At 47.3% G+C, this 21,812-nt stretch overlaps 1 protein-coding gene and 1 long non-coding RNA gene across 5 annotated transcripts in view; one reads left to right on the top strand and one right to left on the bottom strand.

Annotated features, from left to right (window-relative positions):
* Positions 1–21,812, bottom strand: part of LOC125965415 (uncharacterized) — a 175,455-nt gene that overhangs the window by 114,678 nt on the left and 38,965 nt on the right. The gene's annotated exons all lie outside the window — the stretch shown is intronic.
* Positions 13,785–21,812, top strand: part of EGFR (epidermal growth factor receptor) — a 192,954-nt gene continuing 184,926 nt past the window's right edge. For all 4 annotated transcript variants that reach the window (XR_007479257.1, XM_033411328.2, XM_004283008.3 and 1 more), the window contains exon 1: positions 13,785–14,020. Coding sequence is in view for 3 of the 4 variants with exons in the window: in XM_033411328.2 (XP_033267219.1) it covers positions 13,933–14,020 (88 nt within the window). In the remaining variant the exon portion in view is untranslated. The remainder of the gene's footprint in view (positions 14,021–21,812) is intronic.

The raw sequence follows: 21,812 nt of genomic DNA, 5'->3' as shown, positions 1-21,812 counted from the left end.
CAAAGCATCGATGGAACCAATCCAGAAAAAGTGTTCCCACCGCCCAGGCCTTCTTGTTGTACAACCAAAAGCCTAGCAGCTGGTGTCTACCTTTTCCTTCAAGGCTCAGGGGTTAGCAGATTTACAGATAAGGGCCGTCCTGATCATACACCCAACCGCATTTGCACAAAACAGTTGAGTTAGCCTATCCCTTCCTGCCTTAAACCCTGGTGGCTGGCTTCTCTTCCTTACTAATAAATGTTCTTTGTGGCATCTTTTTTTTCCAGAATAGGGCACTTTCATCTGCATGAAAAACCTGTTCAGGCAGATACCCTTTCTCCTCAGTGATTTTCTTAAAAGCGTCTGGTAACTCATCTGCTGCCTCTTGCTGGCAGATAGATAATAGGTTTTTCCTATTATCTTGACATTTTTAAAGCCAAATTTCTTTCTAAAACTATCAAGCCATCCTTTGCTGACATTAAATTCTCCAGCTTTAGATCCTTCACCCTCCTTTTGCTCTAAGTTTTCATATGACTTCGCTTTCTTTAGAACATATTAGAGTCTATAGGTATGCTTTTTCAATACCAATCCTGCACCCGCAGAAATGCTGCATTTTTCAGTACAAGATAAAAAGGTATTCCACAAAAAGTGTAAGGTTTTTGAGCCTGCTGGAATAGCAGCAGTGAGAGCTTCACAATTTTTTTTCTCCTTCTTCCTTTTTTTTCTCCCCCACAATGGTCCTTACACTGGATTCATTTGTCTTGAAATGGTAGCAACTGCAGCTGCAGACATCAACCTACCGTACATATCAAGCAATTCAACTCTTTCTGTATGTCCAGCATCACGAGTGGCACTTCAAGGGTCCCGTTGTGTTGTTTAAGGTTTACGGCATTGCACTAAACATGATGAAAAACACAGGAGAACCCTGAGAGATCCCTTTTTACTGAGATATCCGATTTACTGGAGAGACACGCTGCTCAGGGGGAGCTAATGGGCGTCACAGGGAGTTTTAAGCAGATACAACACTTGAACTCACATGAAAGCAACAGAAGGGGCTCCAAAGTATTACGGTAGTACAGTGTGTACTACAGTTAATTTTATTCAGCTTTGATTTAATGCTGCATCTTTACATTTGTTTACGTTTCTCTTAACTGCAAATGGTGCCTGTGTGTGCATACATTTTGTTAGACTTCAACAAAATTTTTTACAATAGATTTGCTTATATTTCATGGTAGTAAATGATAAAATAGACTAGCATCTACAGATATTTTATGCATTCATGGCATACCTTTTTCTTAATTGATTTGTCTAGGCTACTTGGTTTGTCTGCAAGTTTTTACAAATTGTTGCAAATCTCAAAAAATTTTTCTGATGTATGTATTGAAAAAAATCTATGTAATATAAGTGGACCCACAAATTTCAAACCAGTGTTGTTCAAGGATCAAGTGTACTTCATACAGTATAATTCCTTTTGAAATTCTAGAAAATGCAAACTAGTCTATAGTGCTGTAGGGGTAGATCAGTAGTTGAGTGGGGCAAGGGGCAGAGAGCTGGGGTTTGCCAAGGAGCATGAGAAACCTTTCGGGGTGATAAAAACGTTTGCGTCTTGACTGTGGTGGTGATTCACGGGGCTTGTATTGTACACTTTGAACAGATGCAGTTTATTATATGTAAACAATACCTCAATCTAGTTGATAACACTTTTTTCCTTTTTTAAAACTTTTATTGGAGTATCGTTGACTCATAATGTTGTGTTAGTTTCAGGTGTACAGCAAAGTGAATCAGTTATACATATAGATAATACATTTTTTTTCATTGGCAAGAGACTTAAAACAGATACTTCACAAATGGCCAATAAATACATGAAAAAAAGCTCAATACCATTAAACAATAGAGAAAGGCAAATTTAAACCATATAAAACCATAAAAACGTGCATTTCATTTCATGTAAATTATACGTTAATTTTTTAAATGCAGGTCTTAAAAAGAGAATTTTAAAAATTTTATTTTTAAATCAGAAACAAAACACTCAGAAATTCCACTTGCAAATGCATAAAACCAGTGCTGTAGGTTATTCATTGTTTGGAAGTATTCAAAATGTCCTTCAATAGGGAACTAGGTAAATGAATTATAGTACAAACATAAAAGGAAATACTCTACTATGGAAAGAAAGAATGAGGAGATGTTAAATACTGACGTGAAATAGTTCCACAATGTATTATTACATATACTTTTTTTTTTTTTTTTTTTTTTGTTCGGTACGCGGGCTTCTCACTGTTGTGGTCTCTTCCGTTGCGGAGCACAGGCTCCGGACGCGCAGGCTCATCGGCCATGGCTCACGGGCCCAGCCACTCCGCGGCATGTGGGATCTTCCTGGACCGGGGCACGAACCCTTGTCCCCCGCATCGGCAGGTGGACTCTCAACCACTGCGCCACCAGGGAAGCCCTACATATACTTTTTAAGTGAAGAAAGAACACTGTGTATACTGAGAGTATTGGAAGAACCATTCCTGGAAGGAAAACCGCCTGACTGGGAGGACAGGGGTGGGACAGATTTTCACTCTACACATTTTTAATCCTATTTAGTTTATTTATTTATTTTTTTAATTTTAGGCTGCGTCAGGTCTTTAGTTGCATCAGGTGGGATCTTTGTTGCGGCATGCAGGATCTTTCGTTACGGCGCGGGCTTCTCTCTAGTTGTGACGCGTGGGTTTTCTCTCTGTAGCTGCGGTGCGCAGGCTCCAGAGCGCATGGGCTCTGTAGTTTGCGGCATGCGGGGCTCTCTAGTTGAGGCACGTGGGCTCAGTAGTTGTGGCTCGCGGGCTTCGTAGTTGTGGCTCGCGGGCTTAGTTGCCCCGTGGCATGTGGGATCTTAGTTCCCCGACCAGGGATTGAGAACCCGCGTCCCCTGCATGGCAGGACGGATTCTTTACCACTGGACCACGAGCAAAGTCCCTAATCCTATTTAATTTTGAACCATGTGAACTTATTTATTCAAAGTTTAAATTAAGTTCACTTAATAAGTAGACACAAACAGCCCACCAATCTTCATACCTAAGTGTATCAAAAGCCATTGCCTTTTGTCAAGGGTCCTTGGAACTCTCACCTCCTTCCAAGCCAAGCCAGTGAGCAGAGCTCACCCGTCCCCCTCCTTTCTCCTTCCCCCTCCCAGCTCCTTCTGATGCTTGGATCTGACACTTGTTCTCTCCCAGACCTTCTGGCTTCCATTTCCTCCAGTAGTTGCCCTGAAGGAGTAGCCCGGCCCCTCCCTCTGCCCTCCTTCCACAGATACCTTTCAGATCCCGGCACAGCAAAATCATCACTTGATGTCTGCCTATGAAATAAAGGGGGGGAGAAAAGACATATGAGAGGGAAAACATTATTTTTCTGAATGTGAAGATTTAATATTATCAGCAGGTGGATAAAGGATTTTAAAGAGGTCAGTACTTCTTAAATATTCCTATAAATTTAATAAAATTTCAATCAAAACCCCACTCCAATCAGACTCTCGCCCCACCACTCTAGTGAAACTTCTTCCTGACAAGGACACCAGTGACATTCCGGTGCCAGATTCCACTGAGGAATCTGCAGCTTTTGATGGAGCTGATTAAAGTCTCCTCTTTGAAGCCCCACTTGCCTCCAGGACAGTAGATCAGGCCACTCCTTCTCAGTCTCCTTGATTTCTTCCTCCTTATCTCCTGTGTCTTCACAATGGAGGCCCCAGGGCTACTTGCGGTTTATACTTTCTTCTAATCCCTTTATGACCTTATTCAATCTGAAGACTTTAAGTAGCATCTGTATATGGATGATCATAGTTTTTATCTCTTGCATGGACCTCCCTCCTGAAGCTCAAACTCATAAATCCAACTACTTCTCCAGTATCTAAAAGTATCTCAGACATAGCAAGTCCCAAATCAGACTCTCAGATGTTCCCTTCTAAAACTCTCCTCCCATCTCAGTAAACACTACCATCAACCCCTTGCTGACCCTCGCCTTTCTCTCACACCCAGATTCATCATTATTTTGTGCCAGCTCTTACTGCCTGCCCCTCCTCCGTGCACTCAGGGGCTCCCTTCTCAGGGAGCACACCGCGCCCCCCACCCCCACCCCGGTCACCACCACCATCTCATTTCAAATCCATTGATCTTCCTGCTACTTCCTTCCTTCCTTCATTATTCTGCACAGCACTTACCCTAGAATGCCTATGTTTACTGGCAGTCTTCCACCCACTGCAATATGTGCTGAGCCCGGTCCTAACAATTGGAAGATTGAGCAGTAAGCAGAGCCCAGCACACAGCAGGCTCTCAAATAATGCACGCACGCAAGTATGGTGACCGAGGAGTTTACTACACAAACCAGACAACTTCACATTTAATTGGGGTTAGCTGAAGGCCATCTTCCACTCACTTTTCTCCTTAACCCCAAACAAGTGTGGAAACAAGGGCAAAGATCAAGTCTTCCTACCTCCGTGTCCCACATCTGGTGAAGAAGTGACAGATCAATGGGCTGTCTTGGGAGGTGACCAGAGCACATTCTGGTTACCGCTGGAGAGAAAGAACTTGGCGATTCTGTAAACGGCCTTGGAGAAGGCACAGCCTGCTGGAGCTGGTCCTGGGTTAACCCAACAGTCTGTTTGGTTAGCAGTGGCATAATTCCCTGCCTCGGGGTCAAGTAACATTTCCTAGCTGGAACTCTATGCCCAGGAATGCCTGCAGGGGCTACGAGCAGCTGGAACTTGACACAAAGCAGAGGTTCTGCTTTTTCCAGAATATTTTATACCCCTGGAGGCCCCCTTAGGTTCAGGAGAAGGTACTCATCAGCATGAAAGCTGATGCCACAGAATTTATCTTACTCCTTATCTAGAACTTGAGGTCATTAGGTGTCCTAAGGCTAGGTAAAAGTGTCCCATCCAGTAAACACACTGTCAGCTGACCTGTGGGAGGGCTTGCAGTGTGGGAACTGCCCCGATTAGATGACAAGGACCTGGTGAGAGCTTCTGCAGAGGTGTTTGTTTCCTTCAGAAGATGTGGAGCTCTTTAAGGTAGTTCCAGCCTTGGTCAAAGAACAGTCGGTTTAGAGGGACTGTGCATGGGGGTGACCAGGATACTAAGGAGGGAAGAAAGCAGGGCACAACCTTTAAAAGGATGACAAAGCCATGAAAGACATGACACAAACTGGTTAAAACCAACTAGGTCCAAGACGCTGGAAGATTCGACTTCCAGTAGACCTTGAGCCTCATTATACAGTCATTGTAATACATTAGCATCTAAAAGACACACCCACAGGTGCCATGACAGTTCCAGGGAAGACCGTGAAAGGCCAAAAAGTGGGCAATGGCCCAATTCCTGGAAATCCCCACCCTTTCTCCAAGATAGCTGTAATAACCCTCCCTCCTGTTAGCCTATGAGTTACCCAGCCCATCAAAAGTAACCACATCCACGCCTCCTGCTTTTCGCCTTTTGAGACAGACCGTGTTCTGTGTATGGACCGTGCATCCCCCAGGGCCGCCTCTCGCCTTCTGGGCAGGCCCACACCCTGTCTGTGGAGCGAGTATCCCTCTAAATAGTTCTATTTTCACTTTACTAGGGTCTCCCTTTTGAATTCTTTCCCGCGCAAAGCCAGGGACCCTCACTTGGCGCCCGTCGCAGAGACCTGGTACAGGAACATTCTCTTGAGCCCCATTTTCTCCTGCAACACTACCACGTGGCACTTCCCTTGATAGGACTACGTCCAAAGGACCAGGTCTGTCCCATCACACCTCTAGGAGGAGGAGTTGAATTCGCTCCACCCGGCGGGGCTGGACGCTCGGCGCTGCTCCTCCCTTCCCAGCCGCTGGCAGAGCGAGCCCAGCCAGCTTCCCCAGACCTCGGCGGGTCCGGGCGGGGGTCGGGTGTCTCTGTGGCAGGTGCCGGGCACAGACATCGCAGGAGACCTCGCTCACTGTTTGTTTGTTTGTTTTTTCTTTTTTTTTTTAACATCTTTATTGGAGTATAATTGCTTTACAATGGTGTGTTAGTTTCTGCTTTATAACAAAGTGAATCAGCTATACATATACATATGTACCCATATCCCCTCCCTCTTGCATCTCCCTCCCACCCTCCCTATCCCACCCCTCTAGGTGGTCACAAAGCACCCAGCTGATCTCCCTGTGCTATGCGGCTGCTTCCCACTAGCTATCTAGTTTATGTTTGGTAGTGTTTGAAAAACAAACTTGAGGAATTCCGCAAATCTCAGAAAAGAAGGGATAACAAAAGCAGCCAATATTGCCCTCCCTCGTCCTGCTGAAATCATGGAAAACCCAATTCTCCCGCTAGGCCTGCTTCCAATCCCTCATTTAAAAGTTAAATATTTTTTTTAAAAGCACACAAAAGTTTGGATAAGGTGGGGGGAGAGGGCAAAATAGTAAAAACACGCAGTTACAATGAAATCCTTACCCGCAAAATCACAATACAGGGTCAGACCATCATCTCCGGTCAAATCAAAGAGCGCCGCACGGGCAGCACATCCCAAAGCGACCCAGACGCAGGGCCGGGAAAAGCCGGAACAACTCCAAGGGCGACCCGCCCCGCCGCGCGCTGCCGAGCTCCGCGCGGCCTCCCCTCCCCGAGCCAGACTGCCGCTGGGTGGCCGCGCGGGTCTGCAGTCGGACGGCCCTCGGCGCCGCCACCGCGAAGGGGGAAGCGGGCCGCAGGGCACCCGGGAAGGGAGGCGAGGGGAGCCGCTGCGCGGCGCGGGCGCCGGTGCACCTGCACAGCCGGCTGAGCGCACGGCGGGCGCTAGCTCGGAGGGTCATCGCCCGTTTCCCCCTGCACCTGCCGCAACCAATAGCAGTTCTTCGGTAGGCAAGGAACACCACTGGTCCTCCAAGTTCATAATTAAAAATCTCAGGGGAAAAAAAATCATTGTTGCTAACGTGTGCCGTGGGGAGGCTGAAGGGGTCTTTTTTTTTTTTAACTTTTAATGACGAATTCTATGTTTAGATTGTTTATATGACCATGAAGACTAGCTGAAGGATAAATCTAATGGGCTGCGTTCCACCGACTGGGCTCAGAGCTGAGCCCATTAACTGTGTTTGTTTACTGCTCTGTCTGCATATGCGGAAGGCTTAGAAAATCTCCAGGGAAATGAAAGAACGTTATATATACAACCCATAGCTCCGAAAAACACATGCACACAGTGTATCTTTTGTCATTTGCTATCTGCTAGGTGCCTTACCTACATTAATTCAAGTCAAAATAATCCTACGTGGCAAGCATTAATGACAATTTACAGAGACAAAAACTAAGGATTTTGGTTGGAAAGACTGAATAAATAAAACATGCTCAAAGTCACATTTACTTAATGGCAACTTTTAGATCGCTGTTCATTTGGTTACTTCACACCCACCCCCCGGCCAGTATATATATTTGTGTGTGTGTAAGTGCGTGTATAATATATATTATACAAAACACACATGTATAATATATATGTATGAATACTTATGTATCAAATGTAAAATAAATAATTTAATATAAATGATTCATAAAATATATCATTTAAATATTTAACTAGGGGTTTAAGTCCTTCTTGTATAAATTAAGTAATGCCAGGGTATAACGGAGTAAGAAACAACCTGCACATCCAGGTAGCCGAACAAAGGTGAGTGTCTCTTCCACTCTTCCTGTCCATCGTGTAGACGCGACCAGCTGAAGGGTCTGCTCCCTGCCGGCAACCTTTCTCCAGGCCCAGCCTGAGAAGCAAGCCACTCTCTGGACCATTACCAACCAAGGTAGAGGAAAGGGTGTCATGGGGAAGTGTACCCTACTTTTGAGAGTCTGCCCAGAAGGAACATGAATCCCTCCATTAACATGTTATACAAGTCGAAGGCTGATTTCCAGGGGACCAGAAAGTACCATCCTCCCGTGGAGGTGAGGGCAGGCAGACCCTGCGGGACACACTACTTTTCTCCACTGGGCTACAATGAACTGGTCTCCAGTGAGACTACTGAAGAGGAGAGGCAGCAGTGCCCTTGCCAAATGATCTCAGCATGTGACAAAACCAAATGCCACCCTCAGAACAACTCACCAGTCTCCAGTGACACAACAGTAACTTCCCTGAATGCAGGCATTGAGGATTCTAGTTACGTCTGACATTTATTTTTATAGTGGAAGAGTAAAACATCCTATTATTTTGGTGGCATTGAAAAATCAGTGAAATTGGTGAAAAATAAAGAAAGGTTCCTATTCATACACGCACGCAAACACACACACACACACACACACACACACACACACACACAAAACCCCTAGTTAGTCTATCTAATCTTTTACAGGCTGACTGTAAGTTCTATGAGGGCAGGAACTGGTAGCTGACCTCTGTCTCCCAGCCACTTTGTACTCAGTAAGTGAGTATTTAGTAAATTTCACTTATTCCAACTCTGAAGTTTAATAAAATTGCTAACAACCCTGAAAAGTTCTATGTGTTTTATTTTATTAACAAGGTGTTTTTTATTATTCCTTTCTCTCTCCCTGAAACAATTCTTTTGGACAAGGTGCTTACCTGTCACCTATAAAATGGCAGGGCCGTATCTCCAAGGTCCCTCTCACCTCTAAGTTTCAACCTCAGGCTTTCTTGTGGCTCAGTTCTATGAAATTAACACGTGCAAGAATTTCTGATTTTCCATTCAATTGCAGAAACAGAAAAGCAATTTACCTTGGATTGCTCTAGCCCTGTTAATCATTTTTAACCTACAATATTCTCCCCCTTGCAGACCCTCTAGATCTACCATCACCTAAAATGCCACTTTGAATCTAACTTCTGGGGACTTTCTCAAAAGTGATCTGCTCCCTTTCACAGTACTTCTCTTACTTAAAGACAATCTAAAGGAAGTAGTTTTCCTGGCCCTTTTGAACTCTTCGTACACAGTGTCCATTTGTTTGGGGTGGGGGGTGAAATCTCAACTAAAACATGAGAGAACACTTTAAGACTTTCAAAAAATTTCTCTGCATCTATATTCTTTGTGAAGAAAAATAAACTGATACCATTCTCTCTCTTCAGTCTCTTTAGTTGTTTCCTAAGAAAGCATGCATTCTATCATTTGTTACAGTTTACTATGGACAAATCGGTCAGACAAAACTTGACCTCCTAATGCTCCACCTCCTTCCCTGGGCTTCCTCCATCGCCAGCTCAGGGTCTGTTCATGCTCATCACACACACGTCCCATAACCGAGAGGTAGAGCCTTCTCTCTCGGCTCTACAACAGGGCTGCATTTCTCCCCAGCAGTTTTTAATTGGTTAAATTCAATCCTATGCCTCAAGAATGTCAACCATAATAATGATAGGGTATAATCATGAGCTGTGATAAACATCTGTCCTTTTACATTATTCCATATTTGAAATATACTAATTTAACATAAGGTCTATCACGGTATTCAATGCATTATGACCTCTGGACCAAAATCTCTCAACAAATAGATATGCACACACAGGCCATGAGCCAGAATGAGTTGGATAGAGAAAGGAAGGGAGAGTTGAGAGGAAACCACACCTAAAAAGTGGCAGTAGCACTATTTAATCAGTGCTGCATAGGCTAATGCCTATAGTAGCCACGCAGGCCCCATGAACTGGTGGGTCAGGCTTGGTGGTGTCGGCGTGAGCTGAAGACCCAGTGTCATTTCCGAAGGGGACAGGGATCACCCCGCCAAATGCCAGCTTGCATGAAAGCACACCCAATTGGCGAGCACTTTCCATTTTTCAAAAGAAACACAAAATTCACATTTTATATATGAAATCTCCTGATTTTTAAATGCTGCTATTAACTCAATGAGAAGAAATATTAAATAAGCCCCACAAAACCACATCTGTATCCTGAACTTGGTCTGCCGGCCACCAGCTGAAACCTCCAGGCTAGTGTTTCTAGTTATAACTATTCCCTGAGACAAGTGGTGACACCTTGGACAAAATATTTAGTGGCAGTTTTAAACCCTTAACATGGGCAAGGCATTGTACAGAGTCCAGAAACCTCCTACAGGATCGCTGTGCAAAGTAATTAACAAACATCTCAACAACGCCAGAAACTGGCATTCAAAACGCGATCCTGCTTTTTGAGCATTACGTAACCCTCAACCCTAGAGATAAGGAAGAATACTAATAACATATACTACTACTAAGAATACTAATGACAAACGAAGGACTCAGCACTTTGGTGTCAGCGTATGATCCCTGAAAAAGAAGCTGCTGTTTTCTGTTCTGCCAGAGATAGGTCTCAACTCAGAGTCAAATGCAAATAACTCGACTCAAAAGGAGAGGAAACCTGGAAAGCCTGCCACCAGCACCGCCCAGGAACCTTGACAGGCTTTCTGAGGCCACTGACTCCTACGTCTCAGAAGCAGGTAATGCCTGCTCACAGCGTAAAATTGTAAGTGTGTAAAAGGACAGACATTTGAAAGACAAGTCTCCTTCTAATTCCTGACCCCCAGCTACCTAGCTCTCCTCCCCAGTGACAATTCTTGTGTCTTCTTAAAATATATCTTTAGAAGAGCTGTTGAGTGCGTGTACATTGAAATGGGAACCTGTTTTAGACATGCATGTTCTTAGAGAATTTTAGGATTGGAAGGGATCTGGTTCAGTCCTTAATTCACAGCTTCCCTTCGCACTCTTTCTGCATACAAACCTCTCTATGGATGGAGAAACACTTTCCACTTGGAGGCAGCTCGTCCCACTTTTAGATAACTCCAGTAGTTTACAAAAGACATTTTTAAAAATTCTGAAATCTGCCACTCTGGTGTTTCTTCCTCTTCAATTCCTGCTTTGACCTCAAAGGCCAGAGAAAACAGGTGGTCAAATGCCTTTTGCCTAAAATGGAACTTAAAATATTTGAAGCCCTCCCACTGTCACCCTGCCAAATAACCCCGGCTTCTCCTCCCCTTCCACAGGGTGTGTGGTTTCAGGGGATTCACTGCCATGTTCCTTCCAGAAAGGATTAAAGTCTTATTTAAAATACTCAGAAACTTCTTCAAAGAGGAGAACTGCTCATTAGAGGAGAGGAAAAAATTTCCGATTTGTGGCTGGCAAAGTAATGAACAGCCTGTGTTATGAAAATGGATGGACCACAGAAGATTTAATACGGGATGTACTACAGTCTCAGTGCATACTTGGTGTGCACGGATGCTTTATGTAGGAATTTGGGGGCCAAGTAGAAATTTTGGTTGTACCTTCTCTAAAAAGTTTCCAAGATATTCTGAAATAGAATTTGGGGGCCTCAAGTCTCCATGTGTCTCAGGTCTGGAAGAGTGGCAGTATGAGAGTGACGAAGGACGTGGCCAGGGTTTGAGTTCAAGGCTGGCCTCATGACTAGCAAGGATGCTTTGGGACTTTGGGCAAGTTATTTACTTAACCTTTCCCAGCCACAGCATCATCTTGCTATAAAAGGCAGACAAAAGCGTAACCTGGCTCATGGGTTGTCAGATAAGCTAATTTCTGATCGGTACTTAATACTGTGGAGTCAAAGCTGCTCCTGCTATGCCTGTGGTGGTGGTAGGGGCAGCTTTTGCTCGGGATATGGCCCAGGATGTGACGTGGGATCACTTTTTGCAGAGGCTGGGTACCCAAGCATCCTGTCTACAGGGCCCAGTCTGGGCAAAGCTCCGTTCTCTCAAGAGGATGTCCTTTCTGTTAGCTCAGCCACACAGGTTTTTTTTTTAACAAGTAACACATTCATGAGTACACTCCACTCCACGTACCTGTCAAAGAGCATAAAGTCATCCTGAATGTCACCCCTCACATCACAAGCTCAGAGGAGAAACGGAACCTTCACATACATGTCCCAGGAGGATGCTGAACCTCCCCATTCCTCTCCAGTCACTGGGACCAACCCCGTATGGGTTCGTGTGCCTGAAGTGGCACCCTGCCTCTTCAAGTAATTGTTCTCACAAAGCTCTGCTTCTTGAGTTGCCATCAGGTCGTATGGAAGGATGTACTATGAAGGTTGTTGCTCTCTCCTTTTGGGAGAGTCATGGGAGAAATCCCTGTGCGGTCTTAAATATTTGATGTAGCTTGAATAGCTTGGTGTTTTAATGGAGACTATTCACGTGCTACCACACAAATGTTTCCTTGACAATGGCTTAGGGCCCAGTCTGTGGCCCTTGTGGAGTAAGCGCACAGAATTTCTGTGAGCAGATCTGCTACGAGACGCACCCTTGGCTGCATTCTGTGCCCCCACTGTGTGCCTCGGTGTCCTTCTCTAGCAGGTTGTCCTTTCCTGAGGTTGTTTCTTTACAAACCACTTTAAGTCCTCGTTTGGAGCGTGTGGAGTGGACCGAAGCCACAGACTGCAGAACGTACACAACCCTCTTCATCCAGGGGCTGGATGAGTTCAGCAGGCTCAGTGGTCGTCCTGATTCATTAAAACAAAGAAACAAACACAGATGACTCCAAACTTAACAGAAGTCTCAGGTTCCATGGACTTGCTGCCTGGGAAGGAAAGATGCAAAGTTCTGCTCCTCTCACCGTAGGAAAGGTCCTGCTTTAACTCCACTTACTGTAGGTTTGTGATTCCTGCTTAAACAGCAGGGAGACCAGAGCTGAACCGCCTGAATGTCACAGTGGACCTGGTGAGGAGAGGGAATCTGGCTGTAGACAGGCGGAAGATATCTGTCCTGCGGGCTTTGCTGAAGGAATTTAGCTTAAAAAGTTCCTGCAGGGGCTTCCCTGGTGGCGCAGTGGTTGAGAGTCCACCTGCCGATGCAGGGGACACGGGTTCGTGCCCCGGTCCGGGAGGATCCCACATGCCGCGGAGCGGCTGGGCCCGTGAGCCATGGCCGCTGAGCCTGCGCGTCCGGAGCCTGTGCTCCGCGATGGGAGAGGCCACAGCAGTGAGAGGCCCGCGTACGGCAAAAAAAAAAAAAAAAAAAAAAAAGTTCCTGCAGCCTGAGAAAGCCAAATTTCTTCTAGCCGAGTCCTTAGTGGTCTCCCTGGCTTTTCTCCTGCCTGAGTTACAGCGTGGTTGTCTCTGGGCAGAGGGGCACCTAGCTAGTGTTTGTGCTGAGCCTTGATTCTCAGCGCTTGACTTTTTGAAGTGATTTACTGCATGCATTTGCTTTTCAGGTACTCCTGGCACATGAAATGCTGCGGGCTCCTTCGGTGCCCACGCACTCGTTCAACACACATTTTTCCAAGGCTAGTCTCTGTGTCAGGAGTTGGGTGCCTTTATTTCAGATGACTTCGAGGGTGCCTGACGGGATCCGAAGGACCCTCGGACTTGAGAGCGCATCTCAAGAGGCCAGGCACCCACCGCATCCACGCGGGCGCGGCTAACTGCCTTCTTGGAGGCCAGGCCGCCGCTGACCCCCCACTGGGATGCCGGGGTGCTCAGAGGAGTTGGGGGCCAGAATAAATCGGTGGTTTCCCCCTAGGTACCATCATCCGGCCTTGGCCTAAGGCTCGGCCAGTTTGCCCGGAGCTAGAACAAGTTTGCTCGGCAAGTTGAAGGGAGGAAGAAGGGAAACGGGAACCCTGGCATAAAAGTGGCTCGCAGTAGGCTGGGTCAACGAGACAGCAGGCAAGTCCGCGGGGACGCGTCCCGAGGGACCGCGCGAGGAACGCCCGGCTCGGCAATGAACTCCCGAGGCCTCGCTCGGCTCCGCACGCCCCCTCCCCGGGCACCCGGCTCCCGGGGCCGCCGCTGTCCGCCTCCCCCTGTCCTGCCGGCCGACGCTCCTCCCGCCGGTTCCTCCTCCGCTAGGCGCGCCGTCCGCCCCTCCTCCCGGTCCCTCCTCCTTCGGCTCGGCCTCCCAGCGCCCCCGCCCCCGCCCCAGAGAGCTAGACATCCTGGCGGCCGGCGCAGCGCGCAGCCTCCGCCCCGGCTCGGTGCGCACGCCCGCGGCCCCGCGCTAGCCCCGTCCGCCCCGCGCCGCCGAGTCCCGCGCCCCCTGCACGGCCGCCGCTGCGTCCCGACCGAGTGCGGAGCCCGGCGCGATGCGACGCTCCGAAGCGGGCCGCGCCGTGCTCCTGGCGCTGCTGGCCGCGCACTTCCAGGCGAGTCCGGCGCTGGAGGAGAAGAAAGGTAAGGCTGCCCGCGCCGCCGTCCTTCCCGTCCTGGGCGGCCGCGCTTCTGCCGGGCCGCCGAGGAACGCGCGCCTCGGTTCCGGGTGGCGGGGCACCTCGGGCGCGAGGCGCGGCGGGCCGAGGAGCCCGGAGCGTGGCTTTCCCGTCCGCTCTCCTGTTCTCCGCCGGGTGGAAGTCCCGGCGAGCGCTTGGTGCGGGGCGGGTGCGTCCCGGCACGTGCGTCAGCAGTCAGCCCGGGCCCGGGGGCCGAGGAGAGGCGCGGGGTCCATCCCGCCCCCTCGGACCTCCGGAACGTGAGCGGCCCTCCGCACCCGCGCCCCGCCCCCGGGCCGGCTCTCCGACCCAGCGAGCCCTCCTCCCGGCGCACCCTTGACCCTGAGAGCTTGTCCCGGACACCAGCCACCTGTGCTGCGCGGCTGGGAGGGCCGCCCCTCCCTTCGGCACGGCCCGTCCGCGGCCCCCCTGCCGCCGCGAGCTGCCCCCGGCCGTCCGCGCCCTCCCAGACGGTGGGCTTTCGTGAGTGGTGGCTTCCCGGGACTCCCGAGACTCGCCCCCACCTGCAGCCTTTGGGCCGCGTGTCCGCGCTGCGCGGTGGAGTGGACAGAACGGTGGGACCGGCCTCGGCGCAACAGCCGGGTCCTGGTGCGAACGCCCCAGGGGCGGAACCCTTCCTGGCCGGGGCCCCGCGGTTTCAAAACAGGACTCACAGCAAGCTTTCCTCCTCAAAATCCAGAGATTTTTCTCTTTGGGATGTGTCTTCTAGCTTTTTGAAGAATTTGACATTAGGCCAACCAAAATATTAAACTTAACTAAAAAAAAAAAAAAAAAGGATTGATGTCCATGGTTCATGTGTGCCCTGCCCAGACCCAACATGAGCGAGTCTGGCTTCGTGACTACCGACCATAAAGTCGCTTGACGCGAGAAACATGCCTCAGAAGGTTTAATTGCACAATTTCAAGATCGAGCAGCCCGGGTTCCGAGAGTCAGGTCTGTACTTGCTGTTGATGTCATTGGCACAGGGAGTTGGGTTTGGGGCTGAGCGCCTTTGCTGTGGGAGCGCTAGGGCATAAAGCAGTGGTTCCCAAACTTGGTTGCAAATTAGAATCACTTGGACTTTAACACAAAACACAACAAATGATGTGTGGCTCCCACCCGCAGACTTTCTCATTTCTCTGGGCTGGGGTGAGATCTGGCATCTGTATTTTAAAAAGCTCCTCCGGTGCTTTTGTTGGGCAGCTGGGTTTGGCAATCACTGGCAATGGAGGTGGAATCTCTGGAGAGATTACCTGCCCATTTACAAAGCTCTTTTGGAACATCTGGAGTTTTAACAGTCTTGCAAAAATATGGGAACGAGGACGTGGGGGTGATTTCAGTAATAAGGGATTAGTCTTTTCGCTGACGGGCTCCCCTACTCCATGCTGTGAACCCCGGAGGCTGTGGTCCTGCGCCTGAATCAGTTGACAATAGGGTTCTTCTAGGCAGGTGGCAAGGGGACCCCATCCTTATTTTAAGTGAAACTCTTGGAGTGCCTCCAAAGCATCGCTTTTCTCACTCCAGAAATGTTCCCAGCTCCTTGCCGTTAGCCCTTTGAACACTACTGTTAGTGCTTGGCGATTTGTTTCTAAGAAATATATAAATACCACTTAATTTGCCTGTTACTCCCGTGTTTGTTTAAAACAGAATCCTCCTGGATAGAATAGTGAGAGTAGGTGGGCAAATGTCTTTGGGTTAAAGTAACATAAAAAGACCAAAGTGTAAGGGGCAGATTATTAACAAAAAGTGTGAAAGACCCTATCAATCAAATTTGGTCACTTCTGTTCTAGAAAATTTACTCATTTTAGAGAGATTTGTTTGGTTCTAAGATATGGTGTCTTTTGTTCTTCCTGCACTTGGTCCTGTCAGACACTGTTTTAAGTGTCCTCTTAATCCTTACATCGACCACACGAGGTGGGTCCTCTCATTATATATGGGGAAACTGAGGTACAGAGAAGCGACTTTCCCACAGCCAGCAAGAGGCAGGATTCAAACTCAGGGCTTCCCCCAGCCCCTGCCTGTGCTGTCCTGTGTGAGTTCTGGTTTCGGGGGAGCCCTGTTAGTGTGTGTGATGTAGGAAGCTGGCAGGGGAGGAAGAGGACCGGGGATGGGGAACCCACTTGACGCGTGGTCTGGATTCCTGCTGCCCGTCCTCAGGAGACACCTTTTGTGGAGGAGCTCGATCACCAAGTGAGCAGTGACCGTGGAGATTGCTGGACGGATGTTGAGCAAGCCCCTTGCTCTTGCAAAACGGAAAGGTGAAGGCACTACTCCGGAAGTGATCCTGGGTGGTATTCCCAGCCAAGCCAGCCTGCCTGGCCCCTCCTCTGAGGACATCCTTGGTTCAGTAGGTCTGGGCTGTATTGAAGAGGACAAACTCAGGGATTCCAAATTGTATCCAGAGTGAACCCTCCTTCCTCTAAGGAGACCAGAGGACTGCCACTCAGTACTGGCCTGGAGGCCAGGAGCCTGTGTCCTTATTCCCACTCTGTGTGAAGGTGGACATGTCCCTTGCCAGCTCCAGGTCCTTGAGCCCTCATTGCTCAATTCAACAAATATTTATGGAGTGCACAGAATGTGCCAGGGACTCCCGAGACTCCTGGGCAGGGGTAATCTTAATGGTTTCTGTTGTTGCTTCCAGAGTGGTTCTTTGGGCCACTAATTAAGTATTAGTAGATTGCGTTTCAGATCTGAAAAGGAGACCAGTGTCTGTGTGTCTGTCATCTGTCCACACCCGGGTAGCTAGCAGTAACAGGCTGATAGCTCCCATCGGCTTTGGACTGCCATTTCAGGCTTCATATGTTTAGTTTTATAGTCCATAGATTTTCAGAAACTTATTCTGAAGTTTGAAGAAGGCGGTTGCCAGAATCCATTGTGCTGTGTAATTAGACTTGGTCCATGGGATGGCACTAACATGTTTTAAAATGTTTTTAGAGGTAGTGTCAGTAAAGAGGAAGAATTCTGCCCTGTTTGAAAAGAAAATACTCTTTGTTTTTCCGTTGATCAAAGCTCCAGGACCAGCAGCTAGTGTCTGAAACTTTCTTGACAGGAGTGGCAAGCCAGCTCTAACATTAAATTGACGATCATGGTGTTTAAGAGAAGATAGCCCCATGCCGGTGCCCCAAGCCCTGATACGGGGGCAGGATCAGAGTGTTGCGGACACACGGCTTGTTGAAGGACACCTAAGAAATCGGCTGGCACTCGCCCTGTGGCTTGCTGTGAAAGTTGTGCTTGTGTGTGTGTTTGTGTTTTCATGTGGACTTAGTATAGTAGAAACGGGCTTATGGTTTTACCAACAGAGGTATGTTTTGAGAAAAGGTCCAAGTTCTAGAACATGGCTCACCCATGTGTTGTTTCCTTGTGGACACAATGGAAAAATTATATTATGCCCCTCAGATTTCTGCTGAACAAATCCCATTTTTGTTTTCTTCTGTCACTTGTGGACATTCAAAATTATGATAAGAAACATTTTTGGTCTCAGTTAATTATTACTGGCTTATTTCTGAACCATCAACACACACGGAACAGAACTTACATCTTAGCTGATTCTCGTAGGTCATTCCCGTTTGCATCAGAGCTTCTGCCCATACCTTCTTTTTCATCTCCCTTCTAAAAGCTTGTCTTTTCTGAGAAAATTCCAACCGTTGTCTCTTTGCACAGCATCTAAGGATAGTCTGCCATCCAGCCCATGGGCGTAAGCAGGTGAGCTTGAATTCGGGCAAGGATCCAGGCTTTGAGACTTATGCCAAATAACCGGTTTGACGGAAATTTTCACATTTTCAGAGTCGTCAGGTCCAGCTTCCTTGCAACAGGTTTAGATAGAAACACTCGATTCAGTTGTCTAGAAAGTTCCCTGAGCCAGCTGGGGCAGGAGGGGTAGCTGGGGCCGGCAAGCAGTGGTGGCTTGTTTTCTTAGCCTCATTAGAAGCTAAGAACTGGATTTGACATTTTAATCTCCGAAGACGCCGAAGTATAAGATCAAATGTCTGACCCTGCTGACTGAGCATCTGTGAGTTGCATATGCTTAAAGTAAACTTTACTCCTACCAAATTTCAGCAGCTTTTGCTTAAGAAAGTCGTCTGTGAAAGCTTGAGTGTGGGGTAGAGTTTCCTTCTCTGCCCCACATTATATCCCATTTTGGTGGGTTCTCATGGAAAAACCCAGAGTCCAAGTATCTTTTCTGGCTCTATCTGGAACTCGTCATTATCAAGAGTCTCAAATTGCAATTGAGTGGACTCAGGGTTAGGTGAGAATGCCTTGTACACAGTTCTTGTTATAGCCACAATTGCACCTGTTACTAGGGGGCCCGCAAACATGGCCTTGATTTAGTTCATTTAATTGTGTTTATTTAATTATTATTACATAAGTTAACCACTGTTGTTCTTCCTTCGAATAAAAGGATGAGTATTGCTGTGTATTACAGCCTTGGCTTTTATTTGCTTTTTGTTCTTTATGTTCGAGCCATGGTGACAGTTTGTGCTGCTCCATCCCCATTTTGAACTCTAGGAATGAATCTGACTGGATACTTGCCCTTAAGTGTCTAGAAGTCAAGTATGGGAAGAGAGATCTATAGATACCAAGTGTGAAAATGTCACAGAAGCGATGATAGAATTCCATGCAGGATAAAGAAGTCTTCTGGTATTTAGTCCTTGCTTTGAATTCTACCTGGAGAGGGGGCCAGGTATAGCCCCAAATGGAAGGGATTACTCATTTGAGCCTGCAAAGAGCTATGGGTATTTCCCCAGAGACTATGATGTATGATGTGAAGGGCATTCCGAGAGAAGTGCCAAGAGTGGCAAAGTCCTGAAGAGCCCTGGTGATTCAGTGTGATGGGAGGGGAAGGGAGCGTTGCCGAGCCTCCAGTTCGCGGGGAGCTATGTGTGGAGGGAGGGGCACCGTGGAGTTCGAAGCTAGGAACTGGCGTGACGTGTTTGGTGTTTCGGAAAGATGACTCTAGCAGGATTGTGGGGGATGGCTTATAGGGGCAACGGTAGCACTAGGGAGATGGGTGACTCCTGCAGGTGAAATGATGTCGCAGGACCAGTGAGTCAAGAGACTCGGGCAGATCTGGAGGTAGAACTGATTGATAACTGTGTGTAACGAGTCTAAGAAATGGAGAATCCCAGGATGCCACACAGGCTTCTGACCCGGAAGCCTGGACAGATGTAAATCCGTTCACGGAGGCTGCAAACGCTCCAGGCGGGATGGAGTTGATGGGTGGGATTTGCAGCGCTCAGATGGGAAAAGTCCAGGAGGCAGTAGAGCATACGGGTCTGGAGCCCAAGGGAGCCGTGTGGCCTTGGATTGTTGTTTTATTAGACGTTTCAATTGCAGGCATTGTCTTTGGCTGTAGGACAGCTAGCCCCAGCCTGCTTTATGCTCACTGTCACCGTCCATACTGAGCCTGGCCAGGTTGTAGATCACCAGCTGCTTTTCGGACTAGGCTGCCATGGTGAGCAGCCTGACCGGGGCGGTTATCAGCAACTGATGAATAATATATCGTGCATCGAAGTACGGTGGGAATTGTATTTGTGTAGCACTGCACATCCTCAGATGGGAATCCGCCGTGTCTTATTTAGGACAGCATCAGATTACTTGGTTTTGTACGTTAGTGACTGAACCAAAAAGACCAGGAGGTGACTCCTTTTTTTAAAAAAAACAGCAGCCTTTCCACTTTGAACATTCCTTAGAATCACCAAGGAGCTTCTGAAAAAGAGGATGCCTTGCTGCGCCCTAGGCCAGTCCAGTCAAAATTTCTGGAGGATGGAACACCGGCACATACTTTTGAAAACTCCCTAGGGGGTTGTGATGAGTGGAGTAAGTGGTGTGTATAGCTTGCAGCAGAGAAGAAATTTTGTCTTTGTTCTCTGATTCCCATGTTTTACTCATTACATCAGCTTCCTCAGGAGTGAGGGGCTGGTTTATATTTCGTTAATAAATGAGTCTCCGAGTTGCATTTTTTTCATGAATTGATACATGAGAAGTCTACTACAGTGGCTCTCAGAGTATGTCCCAAGACAGCAGTAGTAGCGCCTTGAACTTAAGAGAAATGCACATTCCTGAATCCCCAGCCCGGACCTCTGAATAAGGTACTGGGGGTTGGGGCCAGGGTTCGAGAACTGCTAACATGCTGCCCGCAGGCCTCGAGCTGGGTTCTGGGTACACACTCGAGGAACGCGGGAGAGGAACGCGGGAACTGTGCTCGGCCTTACTGGATACACAGTTTGCAGGGCTGAGCTGGGGGAGGGGCACGTGTAGCACAACGTCTCATGATAGACGTGATGGGGGTTTCGGTGGGAGCCCAGAAAAGGGGCTGCGTCTATCTCTGGGACAGCGGCAGTGTCTCCGAAAGAGGACATTTAGCTGGAGCTCAGAGAATGAGGTTTTTATCTGGTCTCCATGCGAAGGGAAAAGAGAGAGATGATACTGTGGCTGGTAGTCCTGCAGCAGGCCCGCCATGGCTGGCCACTTCATAAATGCACAGGTGAAGCCTTTAGCATTTCCTGCTTCCTTTTCTGAATGAGCATAAGGAAACTTACAATGTCAAAAGTAAAGTGCCCGAGAGCTGACACATTTTATATTTAAAAAATAAAATGGTCATTTGGTCATCTTCTTAAAAATTAACCAGATGTGAAGGATTGAACTAGAATCTGGATTATAGTTCATAGTTTTAACATTCTCCCCAATAGCAAGATTTGTCCCTAAAACTTGTTGTGAATAAGAAAAATGACTTCATCCGATCCTTTATTTAACTCCTACTACAGAAAGCAAGGAGAAAATGGCAACAAAAGTCTGCATAATTCTAGACACAATAAATACATGTTGCATCACATTGAACTCAGAAAATCTCTCAAATTAATCGAGCCACTATCACTTACGAATTAGAAGACATCTATTTCCTGATTCACTGTTGAAAATTGCACAGGTCTACCTGTTTATTTGCAGAGCTCATTTGGAAACAACCAGGCAGATTTGGAACAGGGGATTAATGACTGCGAAATGCTCCCTTGTGCACTCATGCCTGCCTTTAAGTGGAAGGAAATATGGAAGTGGTTCTAGACCACTGTTTACTTAGCAGTTGTTTTAAGAGCATTTCTGAAGGATTTTATTTTGATCGCAGAAATGTGATACCTGAAGGTTTTACTGCTATGGACATGCAGGCCTGCACATGGTAGATGATGTCATGATGGCCTTAGCAGTTGTAGTCCTTTGCACATGCTATCATTATGACCACTTGCTGAAGTTCCTTTCTTTTACTCTAGGTTTTGGAGAAAACTGATGCATTGCGTATAGTCTCTCAGTTTGACAGACTGAATGTATGTGAAAAACTGCATGCTTTAGTTTCTTTGCCCTCAGTCATAAATTCATCTCTACTTTAGTGTCTGGAATAAAAACAAATCATTTATTGAATCTGTGCAAGTCCTTAAGGACAGGCAAGTGTTCCCAGAAATCTCTTATAATTGTAAATGGGATTTCAGAAAGTTTTGCAAAAAAAATTTTTTTATATCAGAAACCTGGTTTTACTTATTTACCAGCACATGTGGAATACCTGAAGTCTGTAGGGAGATTTTATCGCCATACCCTTTCTGCATTTACGCAGTATCCCTTAGTTCATTCGTATGCATCATAAGCTAGAGTAGATGGCTAAAATTGTGCTGAGCAAGATAAACTATTTTAAGTTTCTTCCAGTACTAACTTGTAAGATCCTTTCTTTTTTTTTTAACTAAAGTATACTTTAACATAATATTAGAAAGTTA

Source organism: Orcinus orca, chromosome 9 (genome assembly GCF_937001465.1).
Source record: "Orcinus orca chromosome 9, mOrcOrc1.1, whole genome shotgun sequence".
Classification (NCBI taxonomy): Eukaryota; Metazoa; Chordata; class Mammalia; order Artiodactyla; family Delphinidae; genus Orcinus; species Orcinus orca.
This window is presented reverse-complemented; position numbering and strand designations above follow the sequence as displayed.